At 28.0% G+C, this 19,161-nt stretch overlaps 4 protein-coding genes across 4 annotated transcripts; 2 read left to right on the top strand and 2 right to left on the bottom strand.

Annotated features, from left to right (window-relative positions):
* Positions 1-1,800: 1,800 nt before the first annotated feature.
* Positions 1,801-8,869, top strand: LOC122720460. Its single transcript, XM_043947204.1, has 3 exons — positions 1,801-4,036; positions 7,531-7,912; positions 8,369-8,869. Exons 1-3 carry the CDS (start codon positions 2,100-2,102, stop codon positions 8,492-8,494), a joined length of 2,445 nt encoding a protein of 814 aa, XP_043803139.1. The 5' UTR covers positions 1,801-2,099; the 3' UTR covers positions 8,495-8,869.
* Positions 8,870-9,005: 136 nt separating this feature from the next.
* Positions 9,006-10,635, bottom strand: LOC122720462 (coiled-coil domain-containing protein 124). The gene is made up of 4 exons (XM_043947206.1): positions 10,517-10,635; positions 9,889-10,053; positions 9,523-9,791; positions 9,006-9,378 (listed from the first exon to the last, which is right to left on the bottom strand). The coding sequence occupies exons 2-4, from the start codon at positions 10,045-10,047 to the stop codon at positions 9,180-9,182; spliced, it is 627 nt and encodes a 208-aa protein (XP_043803141.1). The 5' UTR covers positions 10,048-10,053; positions 10,517-10,635; the 3' UTR covers positions 9,006-9,179.
* On the top strand, positions 10,262-12,319 carry LOC122720463 (UPF0235 protein C15orf40 homolog). The gene is made up of 5 exons (XM_043947207.1): positions 10,262-10,487; positions 10,904-10,994; positions 11,080-11,207; positions 11,278-11,369; positions 12,186-12,319. The coding sequence occupies exons 1-4, from the start codon at positions 10,362-10,364 to the stop codon at positions 11,365-11,367; spliced, it is 435 nt and encodes a 144-aa protein (XP_043803142.1). The 5' UTR covers positions 10,262-10,361; the 3' UTR covers positions 11,368-11,369; positions 12,186-12,319.
* Positions 11,932-18,251, bottom strand: LOC122720461 (arrestin domain-containing protein 4). The gene is made up of 6 exons (XM_043947205.1): positions 17,478-18,251; positions 16,607-16,731; positions 15,771-15,988; positions 13,256-13,402; positions 12,701-12,922; positions 11,932-12,357 (listed from the first exon to the last, which is right to left on the bottom strand). The coding sequence occupies exons 1-6, from the start codon at positions 17,588-17,590 to the stop codon at positions 12,166-12,168; spliced, it is 1,017 nt and encodes a 338-aa protein (XP_043803140.1). The 5' UTR covers positions 17,591-18,251; the 3' UTR covers positions 11,932-12,165.
* Positions 18,252-19,161: the final 910 nt, after the last annotated feature.

The following is a 19,161-nucleotide window of genomic DNA, read 5'->3' as shown; positions in this document are numbered from 1 at the left end:
TGACGTAAATTCACATCATTTTTATTTTTACTCCTGTATAAAATTAAATATTTACTTTCTATTAATTTATGATGGATATGTTTTTTAAATTTTATTATTATTTATTAATTAAAAATTTATTTCTAATGTCAAATGTTATAATTTTCGTTGTCTTAGTGATAGAAATCTGTGATAATTTTTAAACGTCAAATCTCAATTTTTTTTTAATTTCAATTTTATTTAAATTACCATATTTTAAATAATATAAATATATAAAAATGATTTATAAATATATAAAATTTCAAAAATCTTATAAAATTTTTATCTAGAAGTTCTTTTGATTAAACTCCAATATATTATATTATTAGATATACTTCATAAAGAATTTATAAAAAGACAAAAAGAATTCACGTTTACAGAAATATATTATTGATTCTATTATTTCATCGTTGCTTCATACGTTTGTGAATCGTGCATCTGTTATACACATTAAAATATAAACAGCATTAAAATATAATATAATATTTGGCTGTCTCATCGTTCGCAAATTAAAACGATGAGCATTGCAATTATTATGTTTGAGAGAAAAATTATTTATATGAATAAAAGTATAGGAAACAGTATTAGAACAATATATTACAAAAATTATTGAAAATTATTAATCAATTACTGTAACAATTATCGAAAAATTAATAGATGAATAATATTTTAACTATTTGATCGTTTTTTATATATAATAATTTCATAGATTAGAAACAGACAAGAAGAACGGTTTTATAAATTTATTTTAATATTTATCCACAATATCCGAATTTAATAAGACGTATTAGACATCTGTTTGGATATCGTGTAAATATCAAACAAATAATCTTTAAATAACTTAATATAAAGAAAAGTTCCTTTAAAAGAAGTTAATCCTCTTAAAATTTAAATATCTTTTTTAAAATACATTAACTTATTGATTAATATTTTAATTATTAATTATTAATTGAAGTATATCAATAATACGTATTATTATTTATAAATATTTATATTATTTATAAATATATGATCCATATTCGGTCATCTAATTAATCTTATTATTCACAGGTTGAAATATCAGATATAGCAATTAGCTATTTCGATAGTGGAACGATCCATCGGCAAATCAGCGAGCCATAAACTACTTAACACGAGGAGCAGCGAGAAATGTTACTTTCGTTTTTCTCGGGGAAATCGTGAGCAACGGTTGCAAGAATTGCAGGAAAAGTGTTGTAAGGCTGCGAGCGAGCAACCTGATGGAACGATCGAGTTGGCAAGAAAAAATTGAGCGAATTCATTAAAGGCGACGAGAACAAGTCACGAGACATATATATTTATAACGAAAAAGAACGATTAGAACGGAAAAGCAAGTAAAGAAAAACGAAATTTGGAATCTGTTAGAATATTCTTCGCTCTCGATGGATAAAAATTCATTTTCTACAAAGAATACGCCAATGAGAATTGAATGGAGGAAAGTTGAAGTTTATATAAAAGATTCTTCCATCATTCCATGTAATTTTTTTTGATTTAATATTTTGAAGATAAGTATCGATGTACCGAGTAAAAAGACTGAGTCATTAGACAAATAAAAATCTCATTTTAAGGAAAAAAGAACAACTGTTCATTGTATTATAGAATAAACGTAGACATTGACTAGATCATATTTTTGTAATTTATAAATGAGAAAAACTACAAAGAAGACTTTGTTTTTCTATGTTTTTTTATATAACTTTTGTATAATAATTCATAGGAATAGTTACATACAAAAATTACATATTTTAAATTGAGACCGCATTTTAAAGTAATGTGTAAACACATTACTTTTTCATTATTGCGATATTCAATGATGAAAATCATCTTTATTTATAAAGAAACAATACTATGAGTCAAGTTGTACGTGTTGGAAAGATGCAAACTGCAAAAATCAAACAATCAAGAAGATCTGTATAATAAATTTTTTAAAAATCAACGACTATTAATTAATTATTAAAGATTTTTTAAAAATCGTACAACGAAGAATTTTATTGTAATACATTTTATATTAGAAAATACTCGATCAATCTTTATGATCTCAAAGACAACAAATTCACATACGAAACATGGCTACGGATGGAGAAGAAACGATACCAGGATCTCCTTGGTACACGAAATTCTTCGAATATTGGAAGAACAGGAATCGAGTAGGTCCTGGTAAGGTGGAACTTCCCGATTGTGATTTCTTTAACGTCGGACCACGGCGAACTTTGAGGATTCTTAAACCAACCTTGAAAAGTGGATGGTATTACGAGAACACCAACGAGAGGCCGGAATCCATCATCGACAATTTCTTCACCCGTTGGTCCAGAAGGCCTCATTCGTCCGGAAACTGTAGATGCTCGTTTCGACAATCGAAACGAGTGAGTACAGCCGAGGAACAAATCATTTCCGACGAATTAAATAGGATTAGAACTAGCCTTTGCGAGGCAGAGAAAAACGAGCGCGCGATAGAGGAGCTCGAGCAAAGAGTGTCGGTGAATTTGCAGAAACTGCAGGTCACTGGTCCCGAGAACGAGCCAATCAAAGTAGAGGAAAAGAGTGTTCTTGTGACGAACGTGATCAACGAGATTAACGATACAAAGGATGAACAGACAGAAGAACAAACGATCAAAAATAAAATCGTGAAGGATCTGGAGAAGTATATCAACGTGTTGCTCGAGGAGATATTGGATGATACGGTGAAGTATGTCGCAGGCGCGGGCGACACGCTTATCAAGGATGTAAGAAGCTCTAAGAAAAAGAACGATTGTTTGACGTTGCGGCGATTGAACAAGGATAAAGAGGATACGAATGGAAGGATGAGATCGATGAATCAGGAATCCTGTGGCAACGAGGAATCGTTCAACGATATCAGTTTCTCATTTCATCCGGAGAGGATCAAGAAGAACGAGGAGGAGGGATCGGCGCGAAAGAGCGAGGTGTTGAACGGCGGTAACGAGGGATACATGAACCGTGGATTCATCGGATCGAGCAACGATCCTGATTCATTGGACTTCTATTTGAGACGACCGATCGGCACGGAAGTTACTCTGGAGCAACTGGATTGTATCGATTCTGGTATAAACAGCGTAGAAACGATCGAGTTCCAACCGGATCAGGAGCCGAGCCTGGAGCAATCCTTGTTGAAGATCATCGACGAGAAGCTCGGTAGAACAGCTTTGAGGAACAGTTGGGAAGACTTGAGTACAGATGGTCAGGGAAACTATGCTCAGGGCCAGCCGACAAAGAGAACGAACGAGATGGTTATTCCAAGAAGTGGAGAGCAGCTGAGCAACGATCAAGGCACCGGGAGATCGGAGGTCACCGGGAAGAATGATGCGGAAAGGAGCGAGCCTCAGGATTCGAGCGTTCAAACCACCGGTGGGATCGATATCTCGACGGATAATCTCGAGAGTGGCGTGCCCGCGGTAGATCTGAAGGAGCTGGGGGAAACTGTTAACGAGCCCAGTTTCGAGAAACTGCGGCTGGAATTCAAGGACAGCAGCAACGAGTCGTCCTTCAGGGCCAAAAAGGGTAACGCGATCGCGATGCTGCGAGAAAAGTTCACCGCGAATCCGATCGACGAGCCTGACCGATGCTCTTTGGAAAAGTGCAGCTGGAACGAGAAAATGGGCACATTCGAGATGAAGAAGGAAGCCGTGTCCATCGAGCTCGAGGATTACAGGAAGACGTGGCCGAACATCGAGGAAAGCGCCACTTCGACCTGTTACGAGCAAAATCCCCGGGATCTGATCACGTTTCGGAAGAACCGGAAGCCGATGATCGTATTTTTGCACGGATTTGGATCATCGGCGGATATCTTCGAGCATCAGCTTCAATATTTCTCCTCTTTGGGCTATCCATGTATCGCGCCTGATATGCTGGGACATGGAATGAGCTCGGCACCTGATCGATCCAGGGATTATCATTTTAACAAGCTGCTCAAGGATTTGGATACTATATTGTGTCATTATGCTTTCAAACCTGGCCAGAAATGTGTCCTGGTTGCACACAATTATGGGTAATTATTTCATTTTTATTTTTGATTTTTTGAGAGAAAATAATGTTATAGTGATTTGATATATTTTGCTTATTTTTTAGTTAAAAGAAGTATTTACACGATATGAAATGAGCATGTAATTCCCTTTTCATTATTTCTTATTCGATAATTTTTCTCTTGACTTGGAATAAATTAAAAAAAAAGAAGAAATAGAGTTATTTCTAATCTATTTCATTTAGAGAATTAATGAATTAAATTCTAATATATTCAAGCTATGAATCACATGATATTGCTATTAGTTAGTATAAATAGGTACATAATGTCCCTGAATAGCAGACAATTGTCGCGTGCATTCACTTATTACGAACGAAATCATTTCATGGTCGAAGTCATCAGTATCGTCTTAGTGATATCTTTAAGCGATCATTTTATAATTATCAAATAAAAAAAAATTAAAATAAATAAAAAATCTAAAAAAAAAATAAAAAAAAGACATTTAAAAGTATTGAATTTGAACAGAAATTATTCATTTGCTAAATATTTTATCGAATATTTCACGTAGATATTTGCATATTTTGTATACATTTTATGCACTTTTGAAACTTCAGGAATTTCATATTTTGAATTCTGAGAATTTTTATTTATCTCTTCTTACTTTATCAATTGTAATTAAAAAAAGAATAATATGAATATATATCGAAATTTCTCGACGAAGAAAAAGAAAAAAAGATCGATTGACAATTGAAATCGAACAAGGGTCAATCGTACACTTGATTCCACTTCTAATAATAATAATTGAACTCCGGAGGAATGCAAATAACCTCAATTATGTCCTCGTTCATTACCATTATAAAATTATTTGATCATAATTAGTAGAAAACGTGGCCCATAATCGCATAACTTATCTTGGACCATTTAAAAATATCCGATGTATCGTAATTACGGGATATATACAAGACACCACATTTCCTTATCAGATATCTCTTCGATGATTATAAAATTCCTTGACGTTTGAATCGTTTGCGCGTCCAATCCGATCGGTTGCACGCATTTACCCGCGCAAAATGGCTAATGGGCAAACCTGAACGCGTATTTAATCCGCGTTCCACGAGTTCTTCAAATTCGCAAGGGTGATCGATTTATTTTTACGTCCCCTGTGAACATCTGAACGTTTTACTTTGTACGTCGTATCTTCATACTTAAACGCTTTTTGTGATCGATCATTCTTCCTCTTGAGAGCATTGCAATTTATCCTCTATGTGATGTGTATAAGTTGATGGAAAAGATGCGAGGCGAAGAGTGAATTCTGTCGAGCGTCAAATGTTCGTGTTTTTAGTTACTGGAATAAATAGGTTGAAAGAAATATCATGGGACAAAGGAATGGAGATCTTTTTATTGAGATTTAAGATCTCTTTATTTAAAATATTCTCCGTAGCATTTCAAGATATACATGAAAAGTGAACTTTTTCATCATTTTCTTAAATTTAATTCTAGAAATATAAGATTTTTTAATTTTTTAAAGTATTGATAGAATTTAAATATATTTCAATTTATTATTTTTTTTATTAAATACATTTTGAAAAATGCAATAAATGCTAAAAGAGATATTTTAATTAAAGAAAGTAGTACAAATTAGATATTGATATTTAACAACTCATAGTTTTACTTTTAAATATAGATCAACGCGTGTTAAAGCAGATACAAAATCATTTGAATTACAAATTTTGCGACGTGCATTTCATATCACTTAATCCATAACAATTTGCTTTTGAAATTAGAAAATAATCATCCAAGCTTAATCTTCGGTTGATATTAAGTATATTAGTATTTTATTAACGATATTTTGTTCTCAGTTCGGCGATAGGGGAAGGAAAAAAAGAGTGAAAAAAGCAGAAAAAGATTTGCAAGTTGCAACATATGGCAGGCATATCGCTTGTATCTTATCTGGACATTATCGTAAATCTGCGAGACGGTATCTGTCAGAGATTCACGTAAAACGCATCTAATAATTTGTATTAAAAAAATATGTAAACGATTTTATTCCTTTGCATTGTTTTTTAATGATATTCTGCTGATAGTGAAAAACACTATTTTAATCAGAATCTTTTATCGATAACTTGTATCATCTATAATTGAATATTTTGCAACAACTGTTTTTATAGTATTTTTTTCTTATATTCTTAGATTCTTCTATTTTTTAATATTTACATCAAGTTTGGATCTTAATTTACATATATATACTTAAATTTTCAGAACCTTGGGAAAAAAAACAGTTGAGGATTCAATGTACTCAAGAAAAAACGACGTAATTTCCTAATGATTTTATTCATGTTTTACGAAAGCCTTTTAATTTTTTTATAATATGTAAATCGTTAATGAATACGGTTATTCAGCTCGCCATCAAGTCCTACACAAGATGATGCCGTAATAACGAAGTATGTTCTATTATCTGGATAATCGTCCGCACGACATTGCAACACAACGTGTAGGCTGAGTCCACGTATATACAGTTCAATAGCCGTTTTGTTGTAAAAATTAACATTTGTATCCTACACAGATTGCGACAATCAGTTAAGATCACAATAAATGCGTTTGTGAGTAAATTATACAAGGAAAGGACATTTATGTGTTAGAATAAAAAAAGAGATTTCTAGAATTTATTAATGAGTTTTTCGAAAAACTGTCGATAAAGAATTGCATGTAGAATTTTCGTGCTAATTTTTAGCAATAATGAACTATTATATAACCTATTATATTAGTTTTTTTGTTTATTTATTTATAGATTTTATAAAGTTGCATATTATAATTTTTAATTTCTTCAATATTTTTTTATTTTTTTAATCTTATTTTTAAGCTTATTTTATCTATTTAAAAATTCAATTTTCATAATGGCTCTAAACATAGAGTCAAAATGAGATCTTTTTAGGAATACAATTATTTATTGAACTATAATCTATCACAAGTGTGATTTAATATTATAAGATTTAATAAGACGAGAAATTAAGGAATACAATTTGAGATAAACTGAGATTAAATAATATTTGTTTTTGAAATAAGATAATATTTGCATAATATTATATATAATTCGATTTAAATAATATGTAAATAATAAGTTATTTGTTAATTAATTAAATATAATTTTTTAATTAATTATTTATATTGATAATTATATTTTAATTGAATAAGAAAATATATTTACTTTCGGAATTCATAAAAAGAGTTTTTACAATATTTGATTAATTAAATTTTAAAATTATTTCTCTGTAAAAGATGAACAATATTATTTATTACATTTTGTTTTCAAATCTAATCTTAATAAATCAATTTATCTTATACACAATATTTTATGTATAAAATATAAATTAAACTCAATTAATAAAGTTAGACTTGATGATGATTAAGATCAAACAAAATATAATTTTGGTAAAAATAAAATACATATTATATCAATATAGAAAGAGTATAACATATGCAAAAAATGAAATAGTTATTGCATAATTTTTTATTCATTACAGATGCAGTTTTGCGGCTGCTTTGGCCTGTAAATACGACAGTAGTATTCATCAGCTAGTTCTGATATCAGGAGGTGGCCCAACTCCTTTAGCAGCGCCTAGTACTGAAAGTGCTGGCCACTGTTGCCTCAGAGCTGTCTTGACGCCTTTTTTAATGTGTGGCCTTCACAGAGATATATTATATTCTGCAAGGGGTCGTCAGCATCCTTATTGTGGCCCCGAACCATCTGAACAATGGCCTTCGCACATGAAATACGTTTTGGACGGCATGGTTTGGCCGGAAGGAGACTACGTGTTCCATAGAAGGATATGCACGCCGACACTTCTCATACATGGCTTAAGGGATAACAAAGTGTCGCTCGTGCAGGAATGCCAAATGGAAAGGGTATGTTGTAATGTTGTCAACATAATCTTGAATATTTGAATATCTTGAAATATGGAGCCGAAACTCGATTTTCAATCGAGAATTTGAAGGAACCAAATAGTTCAAATTGTTTTAAGTATTTAAAAAAGAATAGAAAAAAAATAATAAAATTCATAATTAATATAAAAAAGAAATAAGAATAAAAGAAAAATATTTACAATTAATTTACATAAATTGATTTTTTTAAATTCTTTCGTAACATTTGAAACAATTTGAGCTACATATAATTATTAAAATTTCATATTTAAAATTTTTTTCAATACTTTTATTAATTTTAAAATATTTATCTTATCTTAGATTGCAAATATTTAAAGTTTCGACTCTCTCAAGATGTGTAATATAACAACGATAATCTAAAAATAATTTTTATTTCGTTTTTTTTAGTATTAATTGTAATTGTTACGTTTTGTATTTTAGACTATGGTGAAAGTTTTCCTCGAAGCGATTCCAACTGCTGGCCATACACCTATGACTGATTGCCCAGAGCAAGTCAATCATATGATACATTGTTTCATAGATTTGTGGAAAAATAAAAAATGGTAGCGATAAAATAATTAAATAAGTATGTTTACAAAAAAGTTCGTGGACCAGATATTATATATATAAGATTAAATTTAAATCAAGTTCTTAGTACGGGTATTTCACTCATTACATATGAAGAAGAAAAAAGTTATGGTGCCTTATGCTTAATCTGCTGCAACGAATTTAACGCATCGAAATAAAAAAAGATTAAGGTCTATTGTACATAATCTATATTTCACATTGGTGAAAATTTGTTTGTATAGAATTCTATTTTATACAATTGAAATGAAGTAACCAAGTTTTATAATTATTTTTTTATAAACATTTGTTTAATATTGTAAATGAAAAAAATACCGATAAGATACTCGTATCTGTAAAATTGTATAAGTTTGCAGAGTAACTGTGCCAAAACATGTACACGATTGTTAACCTGTTTTCTTTGAATTTTCGGATTTAAAGATTTGTTTGTAAATGAAATTGTAATATACAATGTAGAGGCTATGTAGTAGCGTATAAGTTATACCAAAGATGATTTATATAGTCTTATTTTATGTATTCTACCGGGAGTATAACTTATTCGTTTACAATAAAATTGTGTACAGATATTTGATTCGTTCATGATTATATTTATGAGTCTCATTTCGCGTGTTCCTTCGAACCTAATCAGTCGTATGTGTGTTTATATTCCGTCAAACACCATTTAATATCAACGATTTAGAAGTAATTTTTGATTGAGTGGATTTTCTGGAGACTTCATCCATTCCTTTTTTAATATTTGTTTTAATTGACTTAACCTCAGAGTAGGATTTTGTTCTTTAATAATAGGCATCATTCTTTCTTCAAAACTAGCATATGCAGCCTTTACACGTTTTTCTGGATGACGATCAATTTCTGTTTCTTTTGAACTATAAAAGAGAAAAATAATAATAAAATACTTTTAATAGTATAATATAAATACTATTATTCAAAAATATAAATATAATAATAATAATATAAACTATTATTCAAAAATAAATTAATATATTATATAAATTAATAATCAATCTTACCTTAAAACAGATAAAGCTTCATCTATACCATGAGCAGTTTCACCTTCAATTGTTAACCTATTCAAATTCTCTTCAATTGGTTTTTCTTCTTCTCTTTTTTTCATTGCTGCTTGATTCCGTTTTTCTGTTGCAGCAACTATTTCTGCTCTAGTTACTTTAGCTGCAGGTTGTTTACCACCCACTTTTATATTTGCCATTTCCTTTTCAAGTAGAGCTTTCACTTCTGCTTTTTTTTCTAATTGTTGTTGACGTTTCTTTTCAAGTTCTTCCTGTAAAATGAATTATAAATTATGAAAATAAATTTCTCAAAATACTTAGAAATAATAAAGATGTATAGTTAATAAAAACAAATAAATATTCATATACTTGTTTTTGTTTTTTTTTCAATAACTGTTTATCGTCATCTTGCCAAGCTTTTTCTTCTGCTTCAAGAGCTTTCTTTGTATTCTCGGCCTCTTTTGCCGCTGCTTTTCTTGCCCGAGCAGCGACGGCTTTGCTATTTTCACCAACGAATTTTTTGGGCATATTGACCTATAAATTTTATTATAAATATAATTCAATCATGATAATGTTTCTAATTATCATCTATTTAGTTATAATAACAGTATAAATTATAATATTATTCGCAATATTAAGTCTGAATAAAAAAATTTACAAAATCAAATATTTTAAAAATTCGCGGTAAAATAGTATTTCACTATGATTTAGTTGGCAGTATTGATACACGTGCGCAGACGTACTAGTTAGCCAAAGCTATTGAGGTTAAAGAATTATCGAAATCATTTTTAGTTACAATTAATTAAAATTAAAATATGGTTTAAGTGATTTATAAATTATAAATGATATATTACTCTAGAAATACATATCTATACGGAAAATTTTTGCAATATTTTACAAATATTCGTGAAATGTCGAAACAGGGATCAAAGAAAACTGGAAAAAATCAAAAAACTACAATTAATGAGGTTAGTGAATAGTAAAAATCATATCTTACCGTTTCCGGTTGCGAGAATCAAAATTTAATGAGTGATCGAGATTTGATCACCTATTAAGAAAATAACATGACATTTTCTATCATACACCTTTTACTTATATTTAATACTACTAGATGTCGTTTGCGAATTTAAGAATGGCAACATTATATTTGCAATTCACTAGATATTTGTTAAAAAAATTGGCATTTTTTTCGAATTTAATGATGTATATATGTATTTTTGTTTAATTTGAATGAGAAATATATAAATACTATTAAACATTTTAATAATATAAAATAATATGCGATTAATATCGAAAATATATTTTAAATAAGTATATGATTAAAATTATATACTATATTATATTTTCTAATATATAATTATAGTGAATAGATAAATTTTGATAGGAAGTTAAAGGACCTATAAGTATAGATAAAAATGGAAATGTTGCGATAAAAATACAAGCAAAACCTGGTGCGAAACATAATAATATAACAGGTGATGATGTATTACAATTTTTAAAATAGAATCAATGTTAAAAACAAAACCAGATATATATATACAAAATGCAATTTCTTTATAGATATTTCTGAAAATGCAGTAGGCGTCGCAATATCCGCACCTCCAGTTGAAGGTGAAGCAAATACGGAACTCGTGAAATATATAGCGTCTGTATTGGGAATGAGAAAGTCCGATGTAACGTTAGATAGAGTTAGTTCAATATTTATTACTTAAATTTTCTTTTTAATTTGTTTTTAATTTAAATACTTATTTTTTATAGGGGTCTAAAAGTAGACAAAAGATTGTAGTAGTATCTGGAATATCAGTGGAAAAAGTTTTGGAAAAATTAAAGGGAGAGATTGAAACTTGAAAGTAATAATAATTTACTATTAATACATTATTTTTTTCTTTCGTTATAATTACAGCTATTTTTTATATATAATGTTTTTTTTGATAAGTCATATTTACTTTGTATAAATATGGCAATCACATCAATCATTATCATATTTAATTTATAAAATAAAAAAATGATTTTATACAATTGTTAAGTAATAAAAATAATTTGTTAACAATATTAATTTCAAAAATTAAATATATGCATTAATAAAGTTATTTACTAATATATTCAAGCTTTCTTTTGATACATTTTTTTTTCATTAAAAACGTTATTTACAATATTTATTATATATTTTTTTAAATATATGAAATATTATTAAATATTTAAAAAATATTAAAATATTGTAAATAATATTTCTTAGTTTATTATCATAAACATTTACAAGATATTAACAAAAATTATAATAAATTATTAACTTTTTTAAATCTAAAATTTTTTTAATTATAAGAAATTTTTATTCATTTCATATATCTTTTAAATTTAAATTTTAATTGCAAAAAAATATTTTAAAATGGAATGTTATTATATTGTCTATATTGTCTATATGTCATATATAAATATTTTTAATTTTTTGTTAATTTCTTTAGTTATACAAATATAAATACATCTATTTACTTAATTAAGTTTAATAAGTATTGTTATAAGCGTATTAATTGTTCCGAAGATTTAAATCATTTTTTTAAAATTTTCGATCGCATTATCGCAATATTTCTTGTATGATTTTTGTCAAAATGTATTATATCCGCATATCAGTGAAAATTAATTAAACCTTCACTCCTGTATCTCAAAAGCTTTATCGTCCAGCCATGGCCGAAATATTGGCAATGTTGATGGATAATGTGCTCCCCTTTTCGATGGTGCAGTTCCGGCTGGGGCACCTTCCTGTCTCAAGGGATAAGTGGCTAAGACGATTGGTATTTGTAGTTTAATTTCTTTATCCAAGCTCTTCGGACTTATTATAAACTGTAGTACAAAATAGAATATTATTTCAGCGCATTATAAAATATTTATATGTATGTACATATAAATAATTTTAATAAAATTTCATTGGAAATAAAAATTCACAGAAAAATTTCGAAAGTGAGATTTATTATATTTTTGATGTATCACATTTAACGTAACGAATAACACTTTCATAATAAGAAAAATAAAAAAAAGAGAAAAAGAAGAAGAACCGCGAAAAAGAAAGTCATTTCCGTAAATGAATCTTTTTCTTTATGGAAAGAATGTTGACGCAAAAAGAGTGCGACGCATTAGTCATGCTACGTGTAATTATAATTATTGTAATAACGGTACTTTTACTCACATAAACGTGGTAAAGAACATTGATGAGATGACATCCTCGTAGATTGGTAGGTGGTAAAGGAGGAACGTACATTTGTTCATTCAACCATTCCTCGCCTTCTCCAGGACGGATTTTCCCCCTGGAAACACTTGCTAATTCTCGTGTCTCGCTTGCAAGCACTTTACCGCGACACAGGTACTGAATTGTTTCGGTCAAGGATGCCTTAGTTGATTTCATCGTTACCTGTTGAATCATTTCAATTCCTGTGTGTAAACTTAAATATAAATAAATGTTGCATCATTTGGATAATTGTTGTATTGTTTATAATAGTATCATTATTGTATTATCCATATAAATTTCATTGATTGTAATGATAATACAAAATTTGATGCAGGTAATGAGGTCATAATGAGATCATGCGTTCAAAAAATTTGCAATACAAGGATAATATATTTTTGATATATTTTATAATTGTTAAATTAAATTTTCGGAGATATTTGATAGTATTATATTGTGCTGATTTTACTTGCACGATAGAAATTCTTTTGGTTAGTCGAATTGAAATGTGATACATACTTTGCTTCGATTGCTGACAGTCGCTGAGATGCCAATAGTTTCACCAGGCACATATCCGCCTCTATCGAGGCTCACTCTGCAAAATACAGGGCCACCGGAAACACAAGAGACTCCAACTCGTTGTTCGATTTCTTGCCTTGCAGGTTGCTATTAAAAAAAAGAACATTTTGAAGAATTGCATATTTTTATCTAATTTTTTACATGTTATGATATATTTTTGTATATTATAATTTAAAAATTTTGTTTCTGACATTCCTCGAGGAATTAATATCTCTTTCTTTAGCAATCTATAGATTCTTAAATTTCAGTTATTTCTCCATGGGAAAGGAGATCGATACTATCAACTATCACTTTAAGACTTGTCGATTATGCAATGCAAGGTGTGTGCAATGAATGTGACTATACAATTGAATCAACAATGCGGTCGCATTCAGAGCTGAATGTCATGTGCCTACGTAATAATTATCTTATGTTACGTGTTATTTGCTATATTGTGAACATATTTATTTGGCTGTGTTAATAAGAATTACTTCCCACAAAACACGCAAAGAAATTTTTTAAATTTAAATGAAAACTGCTTCTTTAAATTATCATGGATGTGATTAAACAAATATAAATTATATTGTAATGTATGTTGTAATATTATTTATGAAAGAATCAATAAAGGATGAAATAAAATAAATAAAAAATAAATGATAAGAATTTTGATGAAATAAAATAAAAAATGTGGAATAATTTAATAATAAGAAAATAAAAAAATATCATTTTTGATAAACATAATTCTTAATTAATCAACATATGTTTAATCTATACGCATTTCTATTATAATTACTATTGCATTATCTTTTTCTATTTTATTATAAAATTGGAATTAAAATAAAATGTAACTAATTTATCTTACAAGATTTTTCTTCCTCTCAATTTTCTTTTGTTATAATTTTTTTCATAAAAATGAAATGAAAAATATTTTTGTAATAAAATGTAAATATGATAAAAAATAAGAGAAACATTATGAAATTAAATAATATAAATATTATAAAATTTTTTCATGAAACAAAAACAGATGCAAATAAAATTGATACCGGAAATGGAAAAAGTACAGAATAATCACGATCGCTTTCTACGTAGGTCGGTGACCATTATTCAGAACTCGGTTATGTTAAAATTCCCCAAGAATTTTTTTAATAATATGCATAAGAAGGAAAGCGTGCGTGAAAAAATCTTCTTATTTCATTTTAACAAGAACCGACGACTCTCGTGGTGAATTTTAAATGTTCATAAAATATGTTAAGTCATTAAAATCTTGGAATATTATTTCAAACTGACTGTGACTAATTTCTATGTTATTGTATTAATGTATGTATAATTTCTTTGATGACATGAACGATAAAAAAGATAGTTTTATATCATTTTACTGTTTGTTAAATCTTCGAATGATAGTTGATATTTGTGCAAACTTGTTTTATGAAGAGTTATTCTTTTTACAAAATCTTTGTCGACAAGGAAAGTTATATCTGTTTTTAAAATGATTTTGTGTAGATATTATTCTTTAAAATTGTTTTTCTACATGAAAACTATATATTTATATATATATAACTATTCGTTTCACTCATCAAAGCATGCGTTTTAAATAATGATTAGAAAATAGATTAGCGTATTGCGTGAAACGAAATTGCAAATTAAATCATTACATGTGCAATACTACGTTCAATTGCAATAAAATCAACCGACCGGCAATGTTCGCGACTTAAGATGCACGTGTCAGGGTTCTAATTGCACGTAGAAAGCGTAAGCCGAATAATGATGTTCAAACCAAACCATAAAATAATGGAATGTATGAATCACGGGTTCACTTATGCGCAAATATGCTGACTATAAATTTGAATATAAGTACCTGTCTCATAAATATTGTGATCCTTTTTATTTTATTAATATGTTATTTTAATATGTATTTTTAAATTTAGAAATTAGTATTTAAAAAAGATAAAATTGCATTTCTTTAAAATAAAATGACAGTTATTATATGAGTTTATCGTAAGAATTTAAAGTGATAAAAATTATAATTTTAGAGTTTAGTTTCTTTTAATAATTTGCAGATATATCAATATACATATATATATATATATTCTTCAATGCGACAAATTTTCATTTTTATAATTTCAGAAATAATATAAATAATTCTAAATCACCTGACACTAATAATATCTTTTTAAAAATTTCTTAAAAGATCTCATTTCAATTTTATTTTATTGATTAAAAAATAGTAACAACACCGAGTAGATATATATTAAAAACAGGAATTCCTTTTTAAGGTAAATATATTTTAAATATTTTTAAAACACAAATATAGTCGCCAATAATTGTGAAAACAATAATTGATTAAACATTGAGTAAATATATTCTAGTTACTCTTTATTCAACTATTGTTTTTTAATAAGAATATATATAAATATGAGATACGAAATCATTCATAATGCAAAGATTGAAACATAGAGACAGAGAGAGAGAAACTTACTGCCAGGATTGGTGGTTCTAAATTCAGATCGATGGGATTCATCACGATGAAGACTTGCTGATTCTTATGTGTCAATCCGCCAGGCTCTCGAAGTGCAGCCTTGCAATAATATTGTACCCAGCCATGTTTACCCAAGAAAGTAGATGGTAGGCCCAGGGGCAGGCCTAATTTGAATGGAAAGCTGTGGATCCCCGGTGATAGTAGAGACGGTCCCTCTCCTGAATTCCGGTGTCGTACGCAACAGAGAACGAAAAAGAACAGTTTTGATATTATTATGCGTCGCATGGCTTGTAGGTGCGCCGTTTGCATGAAAGAAAAATTTGTACAATAGTATTGAGATATGAAATTCGACGACTTTCACGGATACATTATTTTTTTCACTTGTTACAATTGAGAAAGTTATCTTAAGCTATTAATATTTCTATCTTAATAATTTATTTGTTCTGCTAAATCAAATTATATCACATTGATAAATTAAAATCTATATAATTGTAACTAAAATTAATTTATTTTTTACAATTAAAAAAAATTACTGAAAAGTTTTTGATTAAATAATAAATTAAAAGATATTTGAAGATATATTTCTAATTCAATAATGATTGTTAAAAATTTTATTTATTTTATTTATTTATTTATTTTACAATTTAGACTTTTTTTAGATTTTTTTTATTATCAAATAAAATAGAGTATTTATATAAACTAATATTAAATTAATTTATCTATTAAGATGTTCTTTATCGCAGACTTACTATCCAAGGTTCATCATGAACTATATTGTGCCCGTTTCATCTTAATAGTTACATTAGATATACCGTAATGCTATTTCTTTTCATTACCTGGCTCGCCTAGCAATCTCATACGAAAATCTATATAATTTTCCTTGTCGTAAACTCTTTCAGCGCGTTGACTACGTAGACGTACCACTCCTTCACCAATCACATGAAAATGCAATCCTGAAACGCTGTTATATATCAAATAAATTATTATAATGTTATTAAATTAAAGAAATGAATTTAATTTTAAAAGTAAAATTAAAGATATGTAGTTTATACATATATATATAGTATCCTTAATAAAAAGGATATAGATTAAAAGTAAGAAAAATTTGTTTTGATCTTACATATAGTATAAATAATTAATTACATTTCTAGAAAGTTATTTTTATAATTTAGAAATTATTGTGATAAATTAATATTTTGAGGAATATTATTATTAATTACTATTAATTATTATGCTAGATAAAAATTATGAACAGAAAACAAAAATAAATTAAACAACATATAATTCACATGTTCATTAATCTATATAAATAATTTTGTATAATTTATTTAATCATATTATTAAAACATTATTTTATTTATATTATGAAAATTTACAATAAAGAAAAAAATCGCGATTAATATAAATCTGGTAAAATATAATTATTTAAATTGCATATTTTCATATGATTTTTAATATTTTAAAAGTACAATTATTTATTCATTATAATTTCATAATCACTATAATTACTATATATATCATTAAATATATAAATAATATATATATCATTAAATATATAAATATATAATAAAATATTTGCTTTATCTATAGTGAATATCTCACAAATAATTTCATTTTATCAATTCAATTTAGAATAATTTCATAGAAATATATATATGAATTATATGTCAGATTTCGTGCAATTTTTCGCATATTCTCTATACTTACTAAGCCTCATCATCCAATTCAATGAGTACTCGGCCGGACAAAAAGTGACCGGGAAAATATAAAAGATTTGTGTTGTCAAAAAGTATTAAAAACTTGCTCAGCTTTCGCGTCATGATTTCATACAACAAGATATTCAAGAATCAGCGATAGGGATGACAGATCACGTTCACGTTAGAACTGCTCTACAGTAACTGATTATGCACCAAGCCGTCGCAAATACAAAATTTTTTGCAATAGAGACCACAAGCATGTCGTCAGTGAGAATCACTGGCACACACTGGATCACATCAATAGCACACTCATAACCTTGCACACGCTACGTTTCTCTCTTTGGAACGTCACGGGAATCTCACTCTTTCAGCCAAGCTTTTCTTGATTGAACAATCACATTTTTGCACTTTCATTTTTCACATATGTTCCTCTTTATGTTAATTTTTGAATAGTTGAGTTAATCAATATAGACTGATGAATTTGTCAAATTGAATGAAAACATTAATAATGATGGTCCTACGTTATAATTCGTCAAACTTTTAGTTAAAAACTCAAGGAGTCTGTCTCTTCTTGCCCATTCTTGGACCTGTGTTCACTTTCGCTCCCCTACCTCTGTTGTTTCCACCTCCAATCGACGTAATTACATGTTTTTTTCACTAGTAATTTCTGTATTGTTTCCAGTTTCTTGTACACTTCTGGATTAAGTCGTCCCGATTTGCTGCATTATTATATCACTTTGCTAAATAAAGATTATTCGAGAATCGATGAATAAATTCGATAAGATTCTTTTAACGTCTTTTAATGTATCCTAGATCATTCTTCATAACCCGTGACCAAATGTGCTCGGTCGATAAAGTCAGTACAATATATCAGCACGAATACATCAGGAACTTAATCAATTAATAATATGTATAAATATATAAATATTACTTTTTACGAGTATAATGAGTATGCATTAAGATGAATACAATATTCATGATAATTGATATTCGTATGAATAATTTTTAGAATATCAAATTATATGATATTAAGTTTTCTTGCATATTCAAATGTTTGGACAGTTAACGATTTATTTTACAAGATAGTAAAAAAATAAATTTAACAAATGAATTTTTGATAGCGTTGTTTTTTAATAGAATAATTCTTACTTATTTTTTTTGTTGCAGAACTAAATTTTCGTTTGTTTAAATTCTACTACTATTATCAATCAGTGTCAAATATTGAAATTATATATATTATATATACGAAGAAATATTATGTTTGCAAAGTCGTTATTTTAAAAATATATTCTAAAATTGAGAATATAATATATATTTTTTAAATTGAAAATTAATATAGATTATAATTTTAAAAAAGAAAAAAATAAAAATATGCTCAATTGACGTCTGTGGTCATGCGACTAATAGACAAGGAGAGTAAATAATGAAAGAAGGATAGAGATAAGTTATAACTTATGAAATCAGCGCCATCTCTGAGTGCCTCAAATGAAACATAAAAAGAAAGAACAGTAAATAAAGAAAAAAAGATAGAAATAGGATAGGAATTGATTACTATCGCCATCTCTTGAGTGTTAGAGACACTTTTTTAAAAATAAAATAAGATAGAATCAGAATTGAATATCAGTGCCATCTCTGGAGTATTTTGAAAAGATTCTTTTAAAAATACTCAAGAGATGGCGCTAAGTCACAATTCT

The sequence above is a fragment of the Apis laboriosa genome, unplaced genomic scaffold (genome assembly GCF_014066325.1).
Source record: "Apis laboriosa isolate Shangri-la unplaced genomic scaffold, ASM1406632v1 scaffold12_cov154, whole genome shotgun sequence".
NCBI lineage: Eukaryota > Metazoa > Arthropoda > Insecta > Hymenoptera > Apidae > Apis > Apis laboriosa.
The sequence above is the reverse complement of the archived record's forward strand: the minus strand, read 5'-3'. Positions and strand labels throughout refer to the sequence as shown.

Bases quoted from the DNA above. Each gene is read 5' to 3' on its own strand.
- LOC122720460 (XM_043947204.1), top strand. From the start codon at position 2,100: ATGGCTACGGATGGAGAAGAAACGATACCAGGATCTCCTTGGTACACG. The intron at 4,037-7,530 runs GTAATTATTTCA...TATTCATTACAG, and splicing joins CTGGTTGCACACAATTATGG to ATGCAGTTTTGCGGCTGCTT. The intron at 7,913-8,368 runs GTATGTTGTAAT...TTTGTATTTTAG, and splicing joins AGGAATGCCAAATGGAAAGG to ACTATGGTGAAAGTTTTCCT.
- LOC122720462 (XM_043947206.1), bottom strand. From the start codon at position 10,047: ATGCCCAAAAAATTCGTTGGTGAAAATAGCAAAGCCGTCGCTGCTCGG. The intron at 9,792-9,888 runs GTATATGAATAT...TTCATTTTACAG, and splicing joins TGAAAAAAAAACAAAAACAA to GAAGAACTTGAAAAGAAACG. The intron at 9,379-9,522 runs GTAAGATTGATT...TCTCTTTTATAG, and splicing joins GAAGCTTTATCTGTTTTAAG to TTCAAAAGAAACAGAAATTG.
- LOC122720463 (XM_043947207.1), top strand. From the start codon at position 10,362: ATGATATATTACTCTAGAAATACATATCTATACGGAAAATTTTTGCAA. The intron at 10,488-10,903 runs GTTAGTGAATAG...AAATTTTGATAG, and splicing joins AAAAAACTACAATTAATGAG to GAAGTTAAAGGACCTATAAG. The intron at 11,208-11,277 runs GTTAGTTCAATA...TATTTTTTATAG, and splicing joins CCGATGTAACGTTAGATAGA to GGGTCTAAAAGTAGACAAAA.
- LOC122720461 (XM_043947205.1), bottom strand. From the start codon at position 17,590: ATGACGCGAAAGCTGAGCAAGTTTTTAATACTTTTTGACAACACAAAT. The intron at 13,403-15,770 runs GTAAGTTTCTCT...TTTTTTTAATAG, and splicing joins TAGAACCACCAATCCTGGCA to CAACCTGCAAGGCAAGAAAT. The intron at 12,923-13,255 runs GTATGTATCACA...ATGATTCAACAG, and splicing joins CTGTCAGCAATCGAAGCAAA to GTAACGATGAAATCAACTAA.